This window comes from Dasypus novemcinctus, chromosome X (assembly GCF_030445035.2).
Source record: "Dasypus novemcinctus isolate mDasNov1 chromosome X, mDasNov1.1.hap2, whole genome shotgun sequence".
NCBI classification, from domain to species: Eukaryota; Metazoa; Chordata; class Mammalia; order Cingulata; family Dasypodidae; genus Dasypus; species Dasypus novemcinctus.
Genome location: NC_080704.1, coordinates 130,087,498 through 130,106,491, shown reverse-complemented (window position 1 = coordinate 130,106,491; position 18,994 = coordinate 130,087,498). Strand labels below are relative to the sequence as shown.

Here is an 18,994-nt window from a genome sequence, read left to right as displayed (position 1 = left end):
CACAGGATGATGAAAGCCCTTGTGGGTCTCTCAGGTGAACAGCTAAGACTGAGCACAGCACAGAGAACAAGCGCACTTCTGCAGATGGCGTGTGGGGATGGGGGTGGGGGACAAAACAGATATTACATGATCTACGATCTCGAATGCAAGGCCAGCATTTTTAGATGCTCTAAGCACTGTACAGGTTTGCACACCTCTCAGGTGTCAGGTGATCCCGGACAACACTGTGCACTGGGTACCTCTAGGCCTGCAGAACCCAGCCAGAGCCAGCCAGAGGAACCAGATGTCTTAGTTAAAGTCAGAGAGAGCCTGTGGGATTGCCATCCCAATTACGGGGCATTGTAGATCCCCCCAGGGCCCACTGGATGGAATGTGGGAGAGTATGGGCTCTGATATGGACCATTGACCATGAGGTGCAGCGATGCCCAGAGATGTACTTACCAAATGCAATGGATGTGTCATGACGATGGGAGAGAGTGTTGCTGTGGGGGGAGTGGGGGGTGGGGGTGGTGGGGTTGAATGGGACTTCATATTTTTTGAATGTAATATTTTTTAAAAAATGAATTAAAAAAATTTTTTAATCAAAAAAAAAAAAGAGTGAATTGCAGGGACAGTTACTGGACACTGTATGTCCTCCCATGGCCCACTGGGTGGACTGTGGGAGAGTGTGGGCTATAATGTGGACCATTGACCATGTGGTGCAGCATTGCTCAGAGATGTATTCACCAAGTGCAATGAATGTCCCATGATGAAGGAGGAGGTGGTTGTTATGTGAGGAGTGGGGTGAGGAGGATGGGGGGTATATGGGGACCTCATACTTTTTTAATGTAACATTTAAAAAAATAAAGAGGAAAAAAAAGAAAGTGAATTGGTTGACCAACCATCTTTTAGCTATATTCCTACCCGTCTTTGGGGAACATGAGGCAGGGGGAATTTATCCATTAGGCTCAGTAGGCAGGAAACTTTAAGGTCCACAGTTCTTTTAGAGGCCCTCCAAAATGATTTGATTTCTTTTCTAAAATGGGGCTGATGCAGATGGTGATTGTGAAGGTAAAAATAGGATAAATCATGTACATTGTCAATCATAGGACCCATTAGTAGAAGCTATTCTCAATACTCAGGATAACACTTCACAAAACACTTCTTGGAAAGAGAACCATGAGCGCCCAATTTGGCCTGGCTCTTATTCGACAAAAAATACTTTAAAATTTTTTTCTAAGCAAGAGCTCAGGAAGATATATCTAGAAAAATGGGCAGAGGGGGTGGAGGTGGGTGAATGAGGGAAAGAGAGGAACTCTCCCAAATGAACCGCTAAGACTGAGCATAGCACCGAGAACAAGCGCGCTTTTGCAGACGGCCCGCAGGGATGGGGGTGGGGGACAAAACAGATATTACGTGATCTACAGTCACGACTTGAATACAAGGTCAGCATTTTTAGATGCTCTAAGCACTGTACAGGTTTGCACACTTGGACTCTGAGGTGAATTCATTACTAAAAATCTGGATGCAGACTTTTAAAGGGGTGTGGTGTGTGTGTGTAGGTGTGTGTGTGCGCATGTGAGTGTTTGTTTTGCATAATGCCTTTGAGCATGCAAACTGTTCTGCAAACCCAGCTCCAAGCGCCTGCATCTGGAGCCTGGGGGAACACAGAATCCTGCTTTCATTGTCTTTGCACAATCCACCCCCCCCACACACCCGGGAGTTAGTAGCCTCCTGGTTGATCATTTCAGCTTAATTACTATTCCGTGCCCCGTACTGGCTGCAGGAAATGGTGGACTGGGCCATGAGATATTTTCCATAAATTTTCTCCAAGGACTCCTGGGGCTAATAGGAAGTCAGTCGCCCCCCAGCACACACACATTCGTCTCCCCCCATCGGATTGTGCAATACAGCACACAGCCCCGGGCAGGCACCCCACTCCCAGTCTGGAGGAGTCGGCTAAGCTGTAAATTGCAACCCCAAGTGCTGCACACGCGCACGTGACCTGCTATCGCCCCTCTGGCGTGTACTCCCTGTAATGGCCACGCCCAGGCCGCACGCGCGCCTCCACAGGCCCAACCCACAGCAACTGGCGGTGAGGAGAAAGCCAATAGAGAGCGTGTAACGGACAACGCGTACACTTTGAACCTGCGGAAGGCGCTCTGTAACCCGTATTAAACGCCACAAGAGGAACTGAGGAAGGTGCTGAACGCAGCTCTAGCTCCCACGAGGAGTTTGCCGTGACCCCAGCGCAGTCTGCTGAGACGCACCTCTTCGTCGACAGTATTCAGGGATGGAGTTTCTCCTGGAGTGCGGCCATGATGACGCCGGCTACCACAGCCTGGACTTCCACGAGGACCAGGAAGAGCTGCATGGTCAGTGTCTTGACAGGGATAGGTGCTTCGACGAACTCCAAGAAACGACCTGAAACCTTGCTCCACAGCCGTGGTCTCCAACAGCCTGACCTCTCTCTTTGTTTTCTCCCCCTTTCTAGATGCGAAAATGCCTGTGGGATCGATAATAGTGTCAGAAAAAGACAAGGAGGAAGCAGAGTTCGAACCTGAGCAGGTAGCAGCAACAGAAGAAGAGGAGGAGGAGGAGGACAACGAAGAGGACGAGGACGAGGTCGAGGAGGATGAGGACGAGCATGAGGAGGAAGAGGATGAGGAGAACGAGGATGAAGAGAACGAGGATGAGGAGAACGAGGATGAGGAGGACGAGAACGAGGAGGATGAGAACGAAGATGACGAGGAGGACGAAGATGACGACGACGAAGACGACGATGACGACGAAGACGACGACGACGACGAAGACGACGAAGGAAATGAAAATGAAAATGAAAATAATGACGGCGACGATGGCGGCGACTTTGTTGGTGCGGAAGCTCCAGATCCCATGGATGAGGAGAACCACGAGGGCGACGGCGGCAATGAGCCTGGGCGGCAGCAGCGACAGGAGGAGCAGGTCCCCGCGGTGGCCGAGGGTGCGCAGCCTGGGGACAGGCCACAGCGCGTTCATCGCACCATGTTCAACCGCTTGCAGCTGCGGGAGCTGGAGAATGTTTTCCGCCGCACTCCATATCCTGACGAGTCAATGCGGTAAGTGAATTATTTGGGGCTGTGCCCAGTTTTCACATCACTCTGGCTGGTCCTGATCCAACTCTGGCTTTCTCTCCGGGCCCATAACCCGCCTCTTGAACCAAAAGCCAGTTAGGAAGTTGGAGGCTGTGGGGTCCACACACCCTTGGGTTCTGGGGAGGGGGCGACGAGTACTGGGCATCAAGGCAAACTGCAGGGTTTAAATGAAACAAGCTGGGAAAATGTGAAGGTACCTGTTATTATAAATAACGTTCAATTGGAACCAGACCAGGAATAAGGGTGGGAGAGTGAGGCATGGAGGAGCAAGTTTAGGCTTGGCTCTTGCCTTTATTTAAAAATTTCGATAATCGGTCCATCATAGATTATTTTGCATTAATTGTGCTATTTTTTATATACTACATTAAAACATTATTTATCATGACTATGCATGTTTCGGCATACCCAAAAGATGGAGGAGAGAAAATCATGCCTAAACCAAGCCTTAAGCTGGGTATTACAGAATAATATTTGAGGGTGGGGGGGCTTGGCGGGGTAGTAATTTGCAAACAAGCATGAAATGTATATGTATACCACATGTTTAATTTAATCAACAACTGCAAATACTGAACATTTGGGATTTTCAACTTTCAGAAAGGACCTTGCCCGGTTCCTGGATGTGCCAGAGGCCAGAGTGCAGGTCAGTAAACCTGAAAAAAGAAAAAAAAGCAGTTTGACAGGGCAGCTGTTCTAAAACAAGCTTCAGACTTGGCAAATTAGTTTTGAACTTCAGGCACTTTGGGGTGGGGTATGAGATTAGTAAATTACCAAAATGTAGTGGTCCATTCCTAGAGGGAGAATGATTTCCTAAAGGGAAAAAAATAGAGCCAAAATGCTCCCCCTATTTCCTGTATAAATATTGTATGAATATAATATATATACGATAAATACATCTCACCTTCTAACATTTATGGAATACTTCTGTGTGGAGTGATGTTGGGGCTCAGTCTGACTTAGACATATTTAGATTAATGCACAATGCACCAAGGACCTAGGTTATTATGAGGGTTCAACTGTACTGAGTTTTTAAAATATTTAAAACCAGCCACAAGCTTTTTGCTTAAGGAGTGAATTCATAAATATTTAGCCATTGGAGTAAGGGGAAATTTTACACGCAAAACATACCTTATGAATAACTACTGTATGTTTAGTTAAGCTGAAACTGATGATGGGGAGTAGCTGAGAAGTTCAAGTGCCTGGACCTCCTGATGTTGTTTTTAAGTGTTTGTTAAACTGATAAAGAGGGTGGCAGCTCTCTGTTTTAGTTTTCTGAAATACTTTGATGTTCATCCTGAAAACATTGCTACAAAAGTCCCATTGTGGTAGAGTTGGGGAAAAGATTCGAAAGCTTTGGAAATTTGTCTGAAAAACAAAAACAAACAGCAATTTTGAATAAAGTTCCACTGACCTAAAAACAGTGGAAAGATGAGAGAATAATTGTACACAGTCAAAATATTCCTTGATATGCTGTATAAATTCAATGTTATGAAATTACCAAGAGAATTATTGTATATTTTCTTGAGGAATTTCTGACATCTAAGGATTTTATTTTTCTTTTTTTGTGGTACAGTTATGAAGAGGTGAATGTTGTGGAATTTGTTTTGGGGAGATGGGAGTTGGATCTCAATTCAATGCTAGATTCTTATCTATGTTAATTTGAAATACTTGTTCATGCACTCAGGCAGTGATGACTAATTTGTAGTGTCCTGGGATCAAAAGGTGATTGTTTGAGAGCAAGGAAAACTGTAAGTTGTATCAAAGTTGTTTGTGCAGAAACGGAAATAAGCATGAACCTATCAGCTTTGCTCCAGATAGTTTATGTGAGTGCAGTGTTGGAAACGGGCTGAAGACCTGGTGCTTGAGCTGTCTAGAAAAGCAGCCAGCAGGGCAGGCCACTGAGCACTGGTATCCTCATGCTTCAGGCTAACGGTCAGCCCTGGCCTTGGATTGGGAGGACGAGACCTCCACTTTCTCAGGCAGGCAAGGCAAGCTTAGAGGAAAAGGAAAAAATAAGGTTTGGTGAGTTGCTTTTCTCCCCTCCCTGAGTTTACATTGTGCTCTCCCAGTAGAGTTCTGGAGAGAAAATGAGCCACATGAAACCAAAAAGGAAAAAAGGCAAAATGCATTCATTGATTTCCAAACTATACAGCACACATTTTCCCAAGAAACATTTAATAGATGGTTCACCTCTCCAATTTGCAAATTCAGTAGACTTTTTAAAATGAAACCAGTATTGGGAATATGAACCTAATGTCCCATTTAGCCCACTGGTTATGAGGAAGTAGATTTGACCAATGGTAGATTTTAATTTGCCCAAAATGATCCGTATTGCACTGGTCTTTTTTTAGACTATATATTCATGCAGCAGAAGATCCCCAAATCTTAAGATGGGAGAGTGAAAATGAGGCGTCTGGCACGGAAAGGAGACCCTTTATTTCATGTAAAATTTGCAGTTTGGGAGCTTCCAAATGCATTAAGTGCAGTGTAAACCCCACCCCATTAACTACAATGCTAGGATGAAGTCTAATTAACAGCTTTTTATTTCTGGCTTTTAATAGTTGGCAAGTATTTAGAGAGGAGCCTTTTCTGTGTGTTGCTCCTTTCCCCCACTTGTCATTGACTGTCTATCTAAAATGCAGATTGGACTTTCTGCCCTAGGAATTAGTGATGAGATTGGAATCTCTTGTTGAGGAGTAGTGCTGGCTGGGCCTAGGGTGTCCCACAATGCTGGTCAAAAGTGGCTCCCGTCCAGGATCCTGGAACTGCAACTACAGCTAAGCAAACTGATCTTGTCCTGAGCTTAGGTTTGCAAGTTGGGGGAAGGTTGGATCATGCAGAATTGCACAAAATTGCACAAAGATTGTTGAGAGTTTTAGTGAAGTTGGACTGAGTCAGATTCAACTTTCCTTTAAGACTATACGGGAAAGTATCAAGCCAGTATTCAGGACTTCAGCAACCATACTGTCCCAACAAGACAATACCTGGGGTCCCCATGACCAAGCCTCCCTTGCCATACCATCTGTTTAGATCTTAAGACATATAAGAGGATGAATGGCCCTTTAGACATCCTAAAGGAAACTTTTTTAAAATGTCATGTGCTTCTATTATTTACTTGATAATTATGATGGACTTTTCAAATAGGGGGATGTTCCCCTTCAATAATGACTTTAAATGGGGCCCACCTTTTTGCTATGCTCAGTTTACCCCTTAGGCAGGGTGGCACTGTCCCTAGTGGGGAGGGGGCAGCAGCAGCTAAACGGCTGATGGTCATCTGTAGGTTACAGATATTTTTTGCCTTGTTATCAGGTATAGCATTAATAGCAACACCTGGTGCAATTCATCAGCTAGACCTGCATTCAAAATCTGGGAAAAACTATGAAAGAGTATTAAAAGTGGGAGGAGACCCCTCAATTAGAGGGGGAGTAGACATCACCATCCCAGAATCCTCAGAATTGGGCAGCAAAATACAGACTAGAGGGGACTTACTGGTATTCTACTGTAGACTTATTGTGATTCTAGCAGTGGAAGAAATTATATAATTGATGTGGAGACAGTGGCCACTGGAGGTGCTGAAAGCAGGGAGAGGGAAAAAAGAGGTGTAATATGGGGGCATTTTCAGGACTTGGAATTGTCCTGAATGACATTGCAATGACAGATATAGGCCATTATATATCCTACTGTAATCTATAGAATGGAATAGGAGAGAGTGTAAACTAGAGTGTAAACTATAATCCATGCTTAGTGGCAATGCTCCAAAATGTGTTCATCAATTGCAGTGAATGTACCACACTAATTAAAGAAGTTGTTAATGTGGGAAAAGTGGAAGGTGTGGGGAGTGGGTCAAATGGGAATCCCTTATATTTTTATGTAACATTTTATGTAATCTAAGTATCTTTTAAAAATAAATTAAAAATATATTTTTTTTAAAGTGGGAGGAGAGAGAAAAAGCAGTAAATCTAGTCCAGAGCTTGGCACACAGTTGATGCTCACTAAGGGAGAGCTGAAGGGAAGTGGTGTGGTGTTCACTTTCCTAACAAATTTTAGCGATAAGGAAATAGCTTCTCCTATGGTGGTTTAAAATCTCAATAGCATGTTGAGTTACATGTTGTGTTTTTTTCCTAAGATGAAAGCAATTGTTAATGTACTAAACATATCCCCTTTTCCCCTCTGTTGAAGGTTTGGTTTAAGAATAGAAGGGCCAAGTGGAGAAGACGTCAGAGGGCATTTATGATCAGAAATATGCCACCCGTTGCCCTGAGCCACCCGGTCTTCATAATCTTGAATGGGTATAATAATGCTGTTTTTGTTCAGGAGCCCATTTGGAGATGGGTTTTTGTGATGCCGCCACCACCTTTTGGGCCACTCATGCCACCCATGCCACCAATGCTGTTCTTGCCCCACCCACCGTTGCTTAATCCACCCATGTTTCGTCCACCATTGCCTCCCTTTGGCCTGGCCTCGTTTAGTTTCGCATGGGGCCCTTTTATCAATGGTCCTTTCATAGTTCCCAATTTCTGAAGTATGGTCTCTAACAATTTTTCCAAAGCATTTTTCCGCCGTATTAAAATTGTGCCTAACACCACCAATAGCAGTTTACCAAATGCCTGTTAAATGTGTTAAATAAAGTATCAAGTCTGCCCCATTTTTGTAGGGCACATTTTTTGGATTTTCAATAAAGATGTGAATTCTCTGTTTTGTTTGTTTCTGTGTGTCGAATGGGTCAGGATATGGACAGGAATTGCTAAGCGAATCCCATTCAAACTGAATGGCAAGGAGGTAATACCCCTGAGTCACCATCAATAGGCCCTGCACCTCACAGAACTTTTCTGGGGCATGTGGTAGAATTACACTGACCCACACATCTCCTCTACCCCACCCCCATTCCTACCCTATCCCGTTGAGACCCTGTACACGACCAAGATGGGATGGGGTAAGACCCTAGTAAGATAACAGTGTATTGCTAGGCAGGGCCGAGTTCCTTCATGCTATTACATTCAGAAACAAAGCTGACTCCAAGGGAAACTTGCTAACAAGGCTTTTTGGGAAGGTGTCAGCTGAATATTCATCTGTTACTCGACAAATTCTGTTTACTGCTCTCAATTTTTGTGAAGCAGATAGTGGAATAGAAGCCTTTTGAACCAAAGATTCTACTGCTTTAAAGGAAACACAGTAGGAGATTCTGTCTATGCCAGAATGAGACCTTTTTCTATCTGTTTTCCACGCTCCCCACCCCAGTCAAGGAGCACATATTCCTGTACCTTCCCTGGCTCAGAAGCAGACAATCAAACCTTAAAATGTATTTTGTCTCCTTCAGCATCCTTGAGAGAACCTGTCTCCTGCTGATTAAACACTGAAAGGAAACCTTTTGGTTTAGTTATGCACGAAGCTGGAGTAAGAAGATGGTCTTCTCAGCGATGTTTCAGAATAATCATTCATTGAAAAGAAGCAGCCCGACCTTTGATTTGTTCATGCTGTCTTCTTCATGTGAAATTGCCAGAGCAGAAAACAATAGAAACACTTAATTCTCAGAAGAACTTTTGCTTTTGAGCAATCTCTAGCAAAGTGAGGCTCCTTTAAGGTAGTTTCACATTTAAGGGGATTGTGAACAGCACTATCATTCAATGAAATAAGCACTGAATGCAAATAAGGAGCTGTGGTTACAATGGAATTTCCTGTCAAGGGAGCTAATAGAAGGTCAGTTTCACAGCGCTTATACGGTCTCAGCTGAAGGAAGGCTCCGTTTCTTGATAAATCATGCCCTTTTTGCCAAGTTGTCTACTACTTTTCATTCTTCTTTTCTCTCCTGCCTTCAAACTTGTGGGTGTCAAATGTCAGTAAAGTAGTCCTGCTTAATGTGGGGCTTCTGCAGAAAGTATTTTGCTTATCCATTCATCTGTTGATGGACATTTGGATTGATTCCAACTTTCGGCAATAGTGAATAATGCCGCTATGAACATTGGTGTGCATATACCGGTTTGTGTCCTTGTTTTCAGTCCTTCTGGGTATATACCCAGTAGTGGAATTGCTGCGTCATATAGCAAATCTATAGCTAGTTTGGTTTTTTTTTTTCTTTTTTTTATAGCTAGTTTTTTGAGGAACCTCCGAACTGTCTTCCAGAATGACTGGATCCTTCTGCGGTGCGGCAGTGCTCCAAAATGTATTCACCAAATGCAGTGAATGTGCCACAATGATGAAAGAGGTTGTTGATGTGGGAGGAGTGGGGGTGGCAGGGGGTATATGGGAACCTCTTATATTCTTTAATGTAACATTTTTTGTGACCTATGTATCTTAAAAAAAAGACAATTTAAAAAAAAGTATATTGCTAAGCCAGAGGTCCTAGGCTCTGGTGGGAACATCCAGGATATCCAGGAATGCACCCATGCAGGCAGGCAGGCCCATTGGTTAGGGAAAAAAAAGTGATTTCCCCCCTTTTGTTGAGTCTTTTGCTTTTTTCCCCCTGTTGGTTCCATTGTATTGTGCTTTGTATAACTGTTTAGGGAAAATCCCAGGGGTCAATTCACATTAAGTCTGATAATTATTTGTTTTTCACTTGACATATTTTGTACCACTTTGTTCCTGCTCACCCATTTTTGTTCTTTTACCTTCATTGCAGAAACACGTGAGTATCTGTAGATATTCAGAAAACATCAAAGAAAAGAGACAAGGGAGCTGGGAAGTTTGAAATAGCACTTTTATTATTCCTCCCCGTGGTGATCAGATTCAAAAAGTTTACACCATCCAAAGACTTTTTCAATAACATACCTTTTCCTTATACCCCAGAAAAGGAGATTTTTCATAATCATATGGCATTAGTTTTCGAGTATCTGATGCTACCTCTTAGGATGAAGGCCCACAGGCCATATAGTTTCCGGTGGTCTAGATTCAGAATTTCCATAGCAAATCTATTGTGCCTTTAACAATTAAAATCAGTAGAATTTGAATTAGAATGATCTTCCTCTTAAACTCAGTATAAAAGGAATAGAGAATGAACTTGAACTACATATCATTGGGGTAACTAAATTAAGGAATGATTGGGAAATAGGTTACAATTTCCTTTTGCTGGGGCATAACTCCCTCCCCATTTTTGTAATAGTTCATATCTTTTAAGCCTTTACTATGTGCCAAGCAATGTCCTAAATAATTTAAGTAGATGAGCTTACTGATCCTCACATCATTACCAAAAGTGGGAATGTTATCAGCATTTAAAGATGAAGAAACGCGCCCACAAAAACAAAGCTAATTAGAGAGACAAGATTAAAGCCAAGTCTGTCTGACTCCAGAAGCCCATGCATTGTCAAGATTAACACAGTGATCATGCACTCTGATGCTAGCATTAGAGCTATAAGAGTTCCAATCCCAGTTCTAACACCTACCAGCTCTTTATCCCTGGGCAAAGACATAACGTCTATTGCTCTAAGATGGGAACAATAGCAATAGCTCAGTCACAGAATTGACAAGAGGAATATATGATCTATTACATAAGGAGTCTAATACAATGCTAAGACAGTAAACACTCAGAAATCCTTGCTGCTATTACTCCATAGGATTTTCTGTCATCACACTATAACTGTTTGTGACCACTTTTCCTATACATTATAAATGAAAAAGGTCTGTTTAGGAGTTGGGTGGACTGGGCTCTTGTCCCAGCTCTATTACTCTCTTTCACTTTGAAAAAGCTACTAAAATCTCTGTATTTCTGTTGTCTGTTCTAACAAATGGTGAGGATAATAACATGTCCCATGTATACAGAGTTGTTTTATGGGTAACATAAAATCAGGCACATTTCCAAAAATCAGGAAAACGTAAGGAATTATCACATGCATTACTCTCTAGAGATCAGACGATCCTACTCATGTATCTACTCCCTACCCCACTTTCCCAGACAAATCCTATCTACTTTTACCTTTCTCCCCAAAGACAAAGGAAATCAGATGAGGTGAATAACATGAAGAGGAATTTTTAAAAAGTGAACAGAGTAAATATTTTATGATAGTAAAGAATCATTCATGTTTTTGGCTATGATGGTGATGTGTTTATATTTATAAAAAGGGTCTATCTATTACCACTACACATTGAAATATTTACTGATAAAATTACTTAATACCTGGATTTGCTTCAAAGCAATGCAGTGATGGATGCAGGGATGTTTGGAGAATGGATGAGGCTATTGATGAAATAAGATTGGATATGAATGATAATTGTTGAAACTGGGTGCTGGATACCAGGGGTTTCATCTTACAATCCTCTCTGCTTTTGTATACATTTGGCATTTTCCATAATAAAAAAATTTACAAATGTGATCAAGGTTTGCAAAATCAAATATCAACACAGCCTAGCAGGTAACAAAAATGAGGGAAGCAACAGAATGGGGGAATGTGGCAAGATGGGAAAGAATATGTCTGCTCCAAAGGGGACAGCCAAACTCAGCTCTAGCTCAGTGTTGCTTGGAAGGAATGTGGAGCCAGGGCATTGAGATTTTCCAGTTTTTAAAGATTGGCCAGAAATCATTCTTTAAATGTTGTTCATGAATTCAAGTATGTTTTATTGAAGTGTGCTGGACATCTAAAACAAGTCCATGGACCAGATTCACCCTGCAGCTGCCAATGTGCAACTTCTGCATGAGAAGTTAATTTTAGGCATTTTCACAAGTCTGGAATAGTAGAATATACTGGAAACCCCTTCCAAAGCCAACAATCCTAGGATGCCATCATTCTACCCTGTTCTTCCTCATTATAAGTCCTCCTACCATATATGCTTTGTCCTCTGCTCTCAAACCCTGACCACCAATTTCTCTAACTTTATCCTTCACTCTTATTCCTGAGTTCTAATCTCAGATACCTGACCACTGAGGACAAAGACAACATGAGCGTCAAGGACAGGAAGCCTTACAGAAACAAATCAGGCTTATTTTGTTACCTGACCTGATCCTTCTTTCTGGCACACTGCAGCTCTTCTTTTTTTTTTTTTTTTTAAGATTTATTTTTTATTTATTTCTTTTCCCCTTCCCTGCACGCCGCCCCCCCCCCCCAGTTGTCTGGTCTCTGTGTCCATTCACTGTGTGTTCTTCTGTGTCTGCTTGGATTCTTGTCAGTGACACCCAGAATCTGTGCCTTTTTTTGTTGCGTCACCTTGCTGCGTCAGCTCTCCATGTGTGCGGCACCATTCCTGGGCAGGCTGTGCTTTCTTTCACACTGGGCGGTTCTCCTTACGGGGTGCACTCCTTGCGCATGGGGCTCCCCTACGCGGGGGACACCCCTGCATGGCAGGGCACTCCTTGCGCGCATCAGCACTGCGCATGGGCCAGCTCCACACGGGTCAAGGAGGCCTGGGGTTTGAACCTTGGACCTCCCATGTGGTAGGCGGATGCCCTATCCATTGGGCCAGACCTGCTTCCCAGCTCTTCTTAATGATAAGTGAGTGGCTGGAGAGATTCTCAAGGGGAAAGTTAAGAGGCTGGAAAGGTCAGGGCATCCTAGAGAAGGAAAAGCAAGGATTTTTGTGAAACTATCTCATGGTCAAGAAACATTTTTTGAAAGTTCAGCAATTCTTTCAATCTCCTTTGGTTTTTTTTCCTCTGCTAACTGAAATAGAATTTAAATTTAATACTTTTGGGGAGCAGATGTGGTTCAAGTGGTTGAGTACCTGCCTCCCACATGGGAGTTCCTGGGTTCGGTTCCCAAGTGTGCCTCCTAAAAAAACAAAAGGCAAACAACAAGCAAAACAAACAAACAAAAAACCAACTCAAGGAAGCTGACGTGTCTCTGCTCAGTGGTTGAGTGTTGGCTTCCCACATATGAGGTCCTGGGTTCAATCCCCAGTCCCCGGTACCACACACGCACAAAATTTAATAATATTATATTTTAAAAGTATTTGTAGAATGAAAGAAGTCTATTAAATCCTCTCTCTGCATGGATGCACCCATTGGTCCTTCCTTCTTCTTCTTTATATGCATAGAGATGTCTGTGAAAATGTCCACCAGTGTCAGCTCTGATTATGTCTTGGTCATGGGATGTAAGGAGATTTGTTCTTTCTGCTTTGGACTCTTATGTGTTGTTTGAATTTTTATGACTACAGTAGTGTATTACCTAAAAGGATCAATGGGGAGAAATTTGAAATTTAAAGAAAACATCAACTTTTTTAAGAGGTCCAGGAGATTGAAAGCAGGACCCCGTATATGGGAAGCAGGCACTCAACCACTAAGCTACATCCACTCTCTCTAAATTTTTTTTACTTCGTTGACTTTGAGGAATGGAAAATAACCTCACATTGCCAGATAAAATACAGGACCCACAGTTAAATTTGAATTTGAATTTCGGATAAACAACAAATAATGTTTTTAGTACAAGTATGTCCAAAATTTTGTGTGGGACATACTTTTCCACAAAATATATTTGTCTATCTGTAGTCCAAATGTAACTGTGCGTCCTTTATTTACTAAATCTTGCAAGCATAAAATAAACACATTGTCACTTGCTTAGGAAATACCTTGAATAATTTCCCCTTTTCTTCCCATCCAATTGAGATTTTAATTCTAATTCAGGAGAATTTCAGAAAAAAATATGTACTTTGATTTAAAGCCAATCCTATACATTCCTATATTCACGCACATGCATAAGACACATATGACACAGTATGCACTCTTTATTACATAATATGTGGTTTACAGACACATACACACAGAGACAAAGAAAGTGGCCAAAATACAAGCAGAATTGACTGTGTTGTTGATACGGCCACTCATAGAACAGTGTCCTGTGGTCCATCGTTTTTCCCTTCAGTTATTTCAAGTTCTAGGCTGAGAAATGAATGACGTGGCCTCCGGTCCAGCTTAGACCTCATGAACTGGGCCTTCTTATTGGCAGGAGGCCTACTGAGCCCCGGGAAGGGAATTGCCTGCGTAATAATTGAACTGTTTCCAAGGTTTCCTCGGCTTTGGGCGGTTTGGGTTCTGAGAGCTCAGGCAGTCGAGAGCTTCTCCGGCTCACGAGAGCGCCCCCTTCTGCGGCTTCAGGAAGCCTGCAGCAGGTATGACGCCGGTGACTGGCTGGCGCAGCACGAACCTAGTGGCCTCGGGATCTGCGGAAGCTCCTCGCTGGTGGTCCCTCTTGCTCACTAGCGAGAGAACCGAAATTGCCTCCAACATCAGCTGGGAGAATGTAGCCAAGGCTTCTGAAACTAGCCCTACCTTGTGGTCTCAACTCTCGAGAGCAGTCTTCCCAGCCCTTGTTTCTGACTACAGGATAACTTCCGAGTAAGTACGAATTTTTGGAATCACTTCCTGGTGTGTTCCTTGATGGACACCCTGCTACTCTTTTCTTTTGTACATTTTAATAATGTCATTTATTAAAGGGAAAATGGCTATTTTAAATTGACATCAATTGGCCCTGCAGCTTGGATTGTCTCATGAATACACCAAGTATTCTAACTACAGTGTTTTAACTACCTCTTTTTATTACACTTTACTTTACTGCACTTTGCAGATATTGCTTTTTTGACAAATTGAAGGCTTGTGGCAATCCTGCATTGAGCAAATCGATCTGTGCCATTTTTCCAACACCATGTACTCACTTCATGTTGGTGTCACACTTTAATTAAGGTATGCCCATTGTTTTTTTAGACATAATGCTATTGCACAAGTAATAGACTGCAGCATAGTGTAAACATAACTTTTATATACCTTGGGAAACCAAATAACTTCTGTATGTAACTCACTTTATTGTGATAATCACTTTATTGTGGTGATCTGGAACCACACTTGCAGTATCTTTGGGGTAAATCAAAAGAATTGCTACTGCAAATAGAAAGATGAGAACTATATTAACAGTATAACAACTCATGAAATGAGCGGCACCAAGTAAAAGCAGGTGTTCCAAAACATTGAGGTGGGGGTGGGGGCGTTGAGAAATTTCAGTTAAAAAAAGTGAAAGGGAAATTGCATTTGTCAGGCGAGTTATGTTCTGGAGCTTATTGGAACATCGCGGAAGAAAGAAAATTGTCAGAAGCTGAATGTTCAGAGATTAGGTTTCTTTTTCTTCCTCTATTTCTTATAAGCCTTAAGTCTCATTCTCCAAGCTACTCACGCCTAAAGTCTGATTGCATCAGGCAGAGTGTCCATCTCATGTGCCTCCTTTGCTGGGAACCATCTTGTAGGCCAGGGCCTGAAGGTCAATTTAGAGTTCCTTTAACATTTTCCTCTTTTTATCAAGATCTTCTGTAGAAAGCATTGTTGATGAAAATTGATTTTGTGCTGTCCCACGGGGCTAGAGAGATATCCAGGGCATCCGTGTAACTGGAAAAGCCCAGTGTCATGTCCCAGGGGGAAGGGAATATTTTCAGAACTATAGCCAATTGAGGGAACACTGGGAAAATGGATTCCATCAAAGGTCAGCGGCAAGGTTTCAGAAAAACACAAATGGAATATTATTCAAGGGCAACAGTATTTTGGGGTAAGCGAAGGTAGTTATCAGAAGTTTTGTCCTGTAGACCATCGTAAGTGCAAATCTTGAGATTGAAAGCCTGATGTACCAGCATGATTTTGGAAGTGAGAGATGGTTGAGTCATAGCCATTATTCTGGGAATAAAATAACATTAAAGATATTGTTAAAATTATAAGGAGGAGAAAGATTGACAGTGTTTGGAATATGCCCCTAATCCAGTGTCCCCAGGATCCAAGGTCCAGCTAGCTAAAGAAATCACAAGTCCTGAGAGTCTCTAGTTCTCACAGTATTTGGATCTTTTCTTTGATGTCTTAATGTTTTGTTCAATTTTGCCAGATTTACGTAAAAGCAGCGTTGCTCTCATAAGAGGGCACCTGCCTCTCCTTGCTGAGTTGTGGGGATATCGAATGCCCTATGGTTTTTGTAGGACAACCCTCGCAAGCTCTCTACCTCTAGTTGTAAGTTCTCTAATGCCTTGACGATCTCATTAAAGGTACCCTCAATAGTTTTTTTTTTTATATGTTTTGGATTACTTTTTCAAGTTAAGGAAGTCCATGAAACCAAAATACACTTCTCAAAATATTCCAGCCTTTACAAGGTTTTTCATTTAATGGAATATGTTCTACCTATAGTTTTCCCCTTAGGTCTAAAATGACTTTTGAGTCGATAAATGAAAGATCCCAGCTTGCCTACATTGACTGTTTCTGATGGGTCCCTCTTATTTAGGTTAAGAATTATTGTTACTGTGCAAGTCCCACTCCAGGCTGATGGTAAAGCTACATAAACATTCTTTCCCCATTGGAAGAAATAACCTGTGTTGGTCAAACTGATAGTTAAAGTACTACTCATAGTCCACTGATTTTGTCTGTGCTTCTCTCAACCTCCAAATATGGAGGAATTTGCATATTTACAGGTAAAGTCTGTAAAATTATGAGGTGTAATGGAGATATGAACAATGGACATTGTGGTGTAGTTAATATAATAGACTGTGGAAATGGTCATGAATGAGTGGAGTACTGTTAGGAATTTGTGTCCAAGTGAGGCCTGAGAATTTTTTTAGATAGCTATTATGACTGTCAGCATTATAGACAAGGACCAGACTGGCATTCCAATGCCCTGAAAAGTTTCCAGTGGTCGAAAGGGCTGTTTTATTTAGCTCAGTCATAAGTGTGAAGCATGTCACCGTCAGAATCCTGCTTGACTATCATGTCATTGTAGAGAGGATACCATTTGCCTTCCCCTTGGTCATACCGAACAGTTTGATTGCAGAGGTTGACTGGAATAGTACCTAGATAAGGTCCAGTGCCTTTATCATTGTTTACACAAATACAGAAATTCATTGCAGTCTGGGCAATTTGTGCTATGAAAGACTCCTTTTCTTCAAATATAATTCCAATGAGGGGAGCAGATGTAGTTCGAGTGGTTGAGTACCTGCTTCCCATGTATGAGCTCCCAGGTTTGATCCCTGGTATCTTCTAAAAATAAAACAAACAAACAAATGAACTCTCATTGGGGAGTGGATATAGCTTAGTGGTTGAGTGCCTGCTACCCATTTACAAGGTCCTGGATTCAATCCCCGGTACCTCCTTAAAAACAATAAGTACAATGGGGTGACCATTTTTGGAATTTATCTATTGAGTGCCCATCCCTTTTGTCTCACACTTGGTCTATGTGAAATATGCCTTTTATGTCTGTCCAGGTTTAAATGTCTATGAGTACGGCCAATAACTGGGGCCCTTCCACAGAATCTAAATTAGCACAAACCCAACAATTTGAAAGATTACCCAGGTAGGCAGCTCTTTGAATAGCTGGAATAAATGGGATAGGGAAGGGGAAGGGGAAGGGGAAGGGGAAGGGGAAGGGGAAGGGAAAGGGGAAGGGGAAGGGGAAGGGGAGAGGGGAGAGGGGAGAGGGGAGAGGGGAAGGGGAAGGGTGTGGGGGTGCGAACCAATGTTACTAAGCCGGCCCGGCAGCAGGCGTGTGCACAGCCTGAAGCCATAGTTCAGGGTGGCTGGAACGGGCGACCACGCCCTCATCCTGGTACGGGCAAAGCACCCTCAGCCTACCCGGGCAAGATATATCAATAACGGTCGCCTCCCGCTATCTCCCGCCTAGCCTAACATCTGGTCGGCTCTCACTTCCCCTTTCCCCTCCCCTATTCCAAACCTCTCAGCTAGCCCTCTGCCTAGCAACCACTTACAATCACCTATCAGAAAGCAGTACCCGCCCGCACCTATCAAATCTCTCCATGCAGTCCCTAACCCTATAAAACCGTATCCCCTTCCGCAATAAACCAGACTTGTGCCATCAGCCTGTCTCCGTGAATTCTTCCTGAATCTCGTGCGCCCTCCATACCTCGGAGCCACTGAGAGAAGTCGCAGAGGCCTCCAGCGGCTCCTCTCTGCCCGCCGGCAACTGGCGCCCAACGTGGGGCCGAGCAACCCCACCACAGAGGCGCTCCGAAGGTAAGGGCCCCCAGTGTTCGAAGGTAAGGATCCCCGGCCCTTTCCCCTGCCCCAGCATGGGGCCAAGCACCACTGCCTGGAAGCAGGTAAAGACTTCGGCCGCCTCGCTCCATAGCTTGGCGGCCCACCGCTCTCCCTACCCCCATCGGCCCCGCGCTACTTCATCCTAGTTGCGTTTGTGTTCGTCGTGCTATTCTGTGCCGTCTGCCTTGCAGACACCGCCCCTCCTAACTGGACTCACCTTCAACGGGGTCTTCTTGCCCTCATTTTGCTGCTCTTCAGTCTCGCCTTCACCGCCCTGTTGGCCCTCACCCTCTTCTAGTAGATATGGGTGGCCGTCTCTCCTCCCGCCAGGCCCCGCAGGTGCGGGCGCTCGCTGGCCTTCTTGACACCCACAAGTGCCGCATCTCCGTGAGGCAGCTGCAGGCCTACTGGGACCTCCTACTCCCTTTTAACCCGTGGCTGACTACCTGCCACCTCTGGGACCCCGAAACCTACCGTATCCTCATCGACCGCATCTCCAATGCTATGGAGCACGAGCGCAAGCGGTTCCCCCCCGGCCTCATCCCCACCCTCATCGCCATCCGGGCCTGCCTCCAGGGCGCCACGCCTCCCGCAGCGGCTTCTCCCCCCCCCCACAACGCCCTTCACAAGATGGCGCACTCCCCCCTTCTTCTTCCCCTCTCTGCAAGATGGCGTGCTTCCGCCTTCTTCCCCGGCTGAGAAGGGGAAGTGGGGCTACCCTTCCCTTCCCGCCTCCGCTGTCCCCGCCACCACTGCCCCGCCTCCTATTCCGCCCCCCCCGCTCCGCCATCTTGGTCGGGCGCGGTTGCTTCTGCTCCCCCCACCGCGCCGCCATCTTGGCAGGGCGCCCCCCCCGTCGCTCCCACCACTGTCGCCCCTAACCCGTGGAATCCCCCCCCACCTACCGCTGCCCACTGGGGCCTCCCCTTCCTTCTTATGCTGTCCCTCCTTTCCA

The 18,994-nt window shown here is 44.0% G+C and overlaps 1 protein-coding gene and 1 long non-coding RNA gene across 7 annotated transcripts in view; both read left to right on the top strand.

The window, feature by feature from the left end:
• The window catches only part of LOC101411159 (rhox homeobox family member 2), a 104,402-nt gene extending 96,599 nt beyond the window's left edge, over positions 1 to 7,803 (top strand). For 5 of the 6 annotated variants that reach the window (XM_071213386.1, XM_071213384.1, XM_071213387.1 and 2 more), the window contains 3 exons: positions 2,474 to 3,077; positions 3,708 to 3,753; positions 7,290 to 7,803. In XM_071213386.1, coding sequence (XP_071069487.1) covers positions 2,482 to 3,077; positions 3,708 to 3,753; positions 7,290 to 7,631 — 984 coding nt within the window. In that variant the 5' untranslated portion in view covers positions 2,474 to 2,481 and the 3' untranslated portion in view covers positions 7,632 to 7,803. Of the gene's footprint in view, positions 1 to 2,164; positions 2,355 to 2,473; positions 3,078 to 3,707; positions 3,754 to 7,289 lie in introns of those variants that run through there. The other variant, XM_023589529.3, reaches the window with a different exon arrangement.
• Positions 7,804 to 14,122: 6,319 nt separating this feature from the next.
• On the top strand, positions 14,123 to 18,045 carry LOC131277188 (uncharacterized). The gene is made up of 3 exons (XR_009184353.2): positions 14,123 to 14,364; positions 17,250 to 17,338; positions 17,848 to 18,045. It is a non-coding gene; the product is annotated as an uncharacterized lncRNA (long non-coding RNA).
• Positions 18,046 to 18,994: the final 949 nt, after the last annotated feature.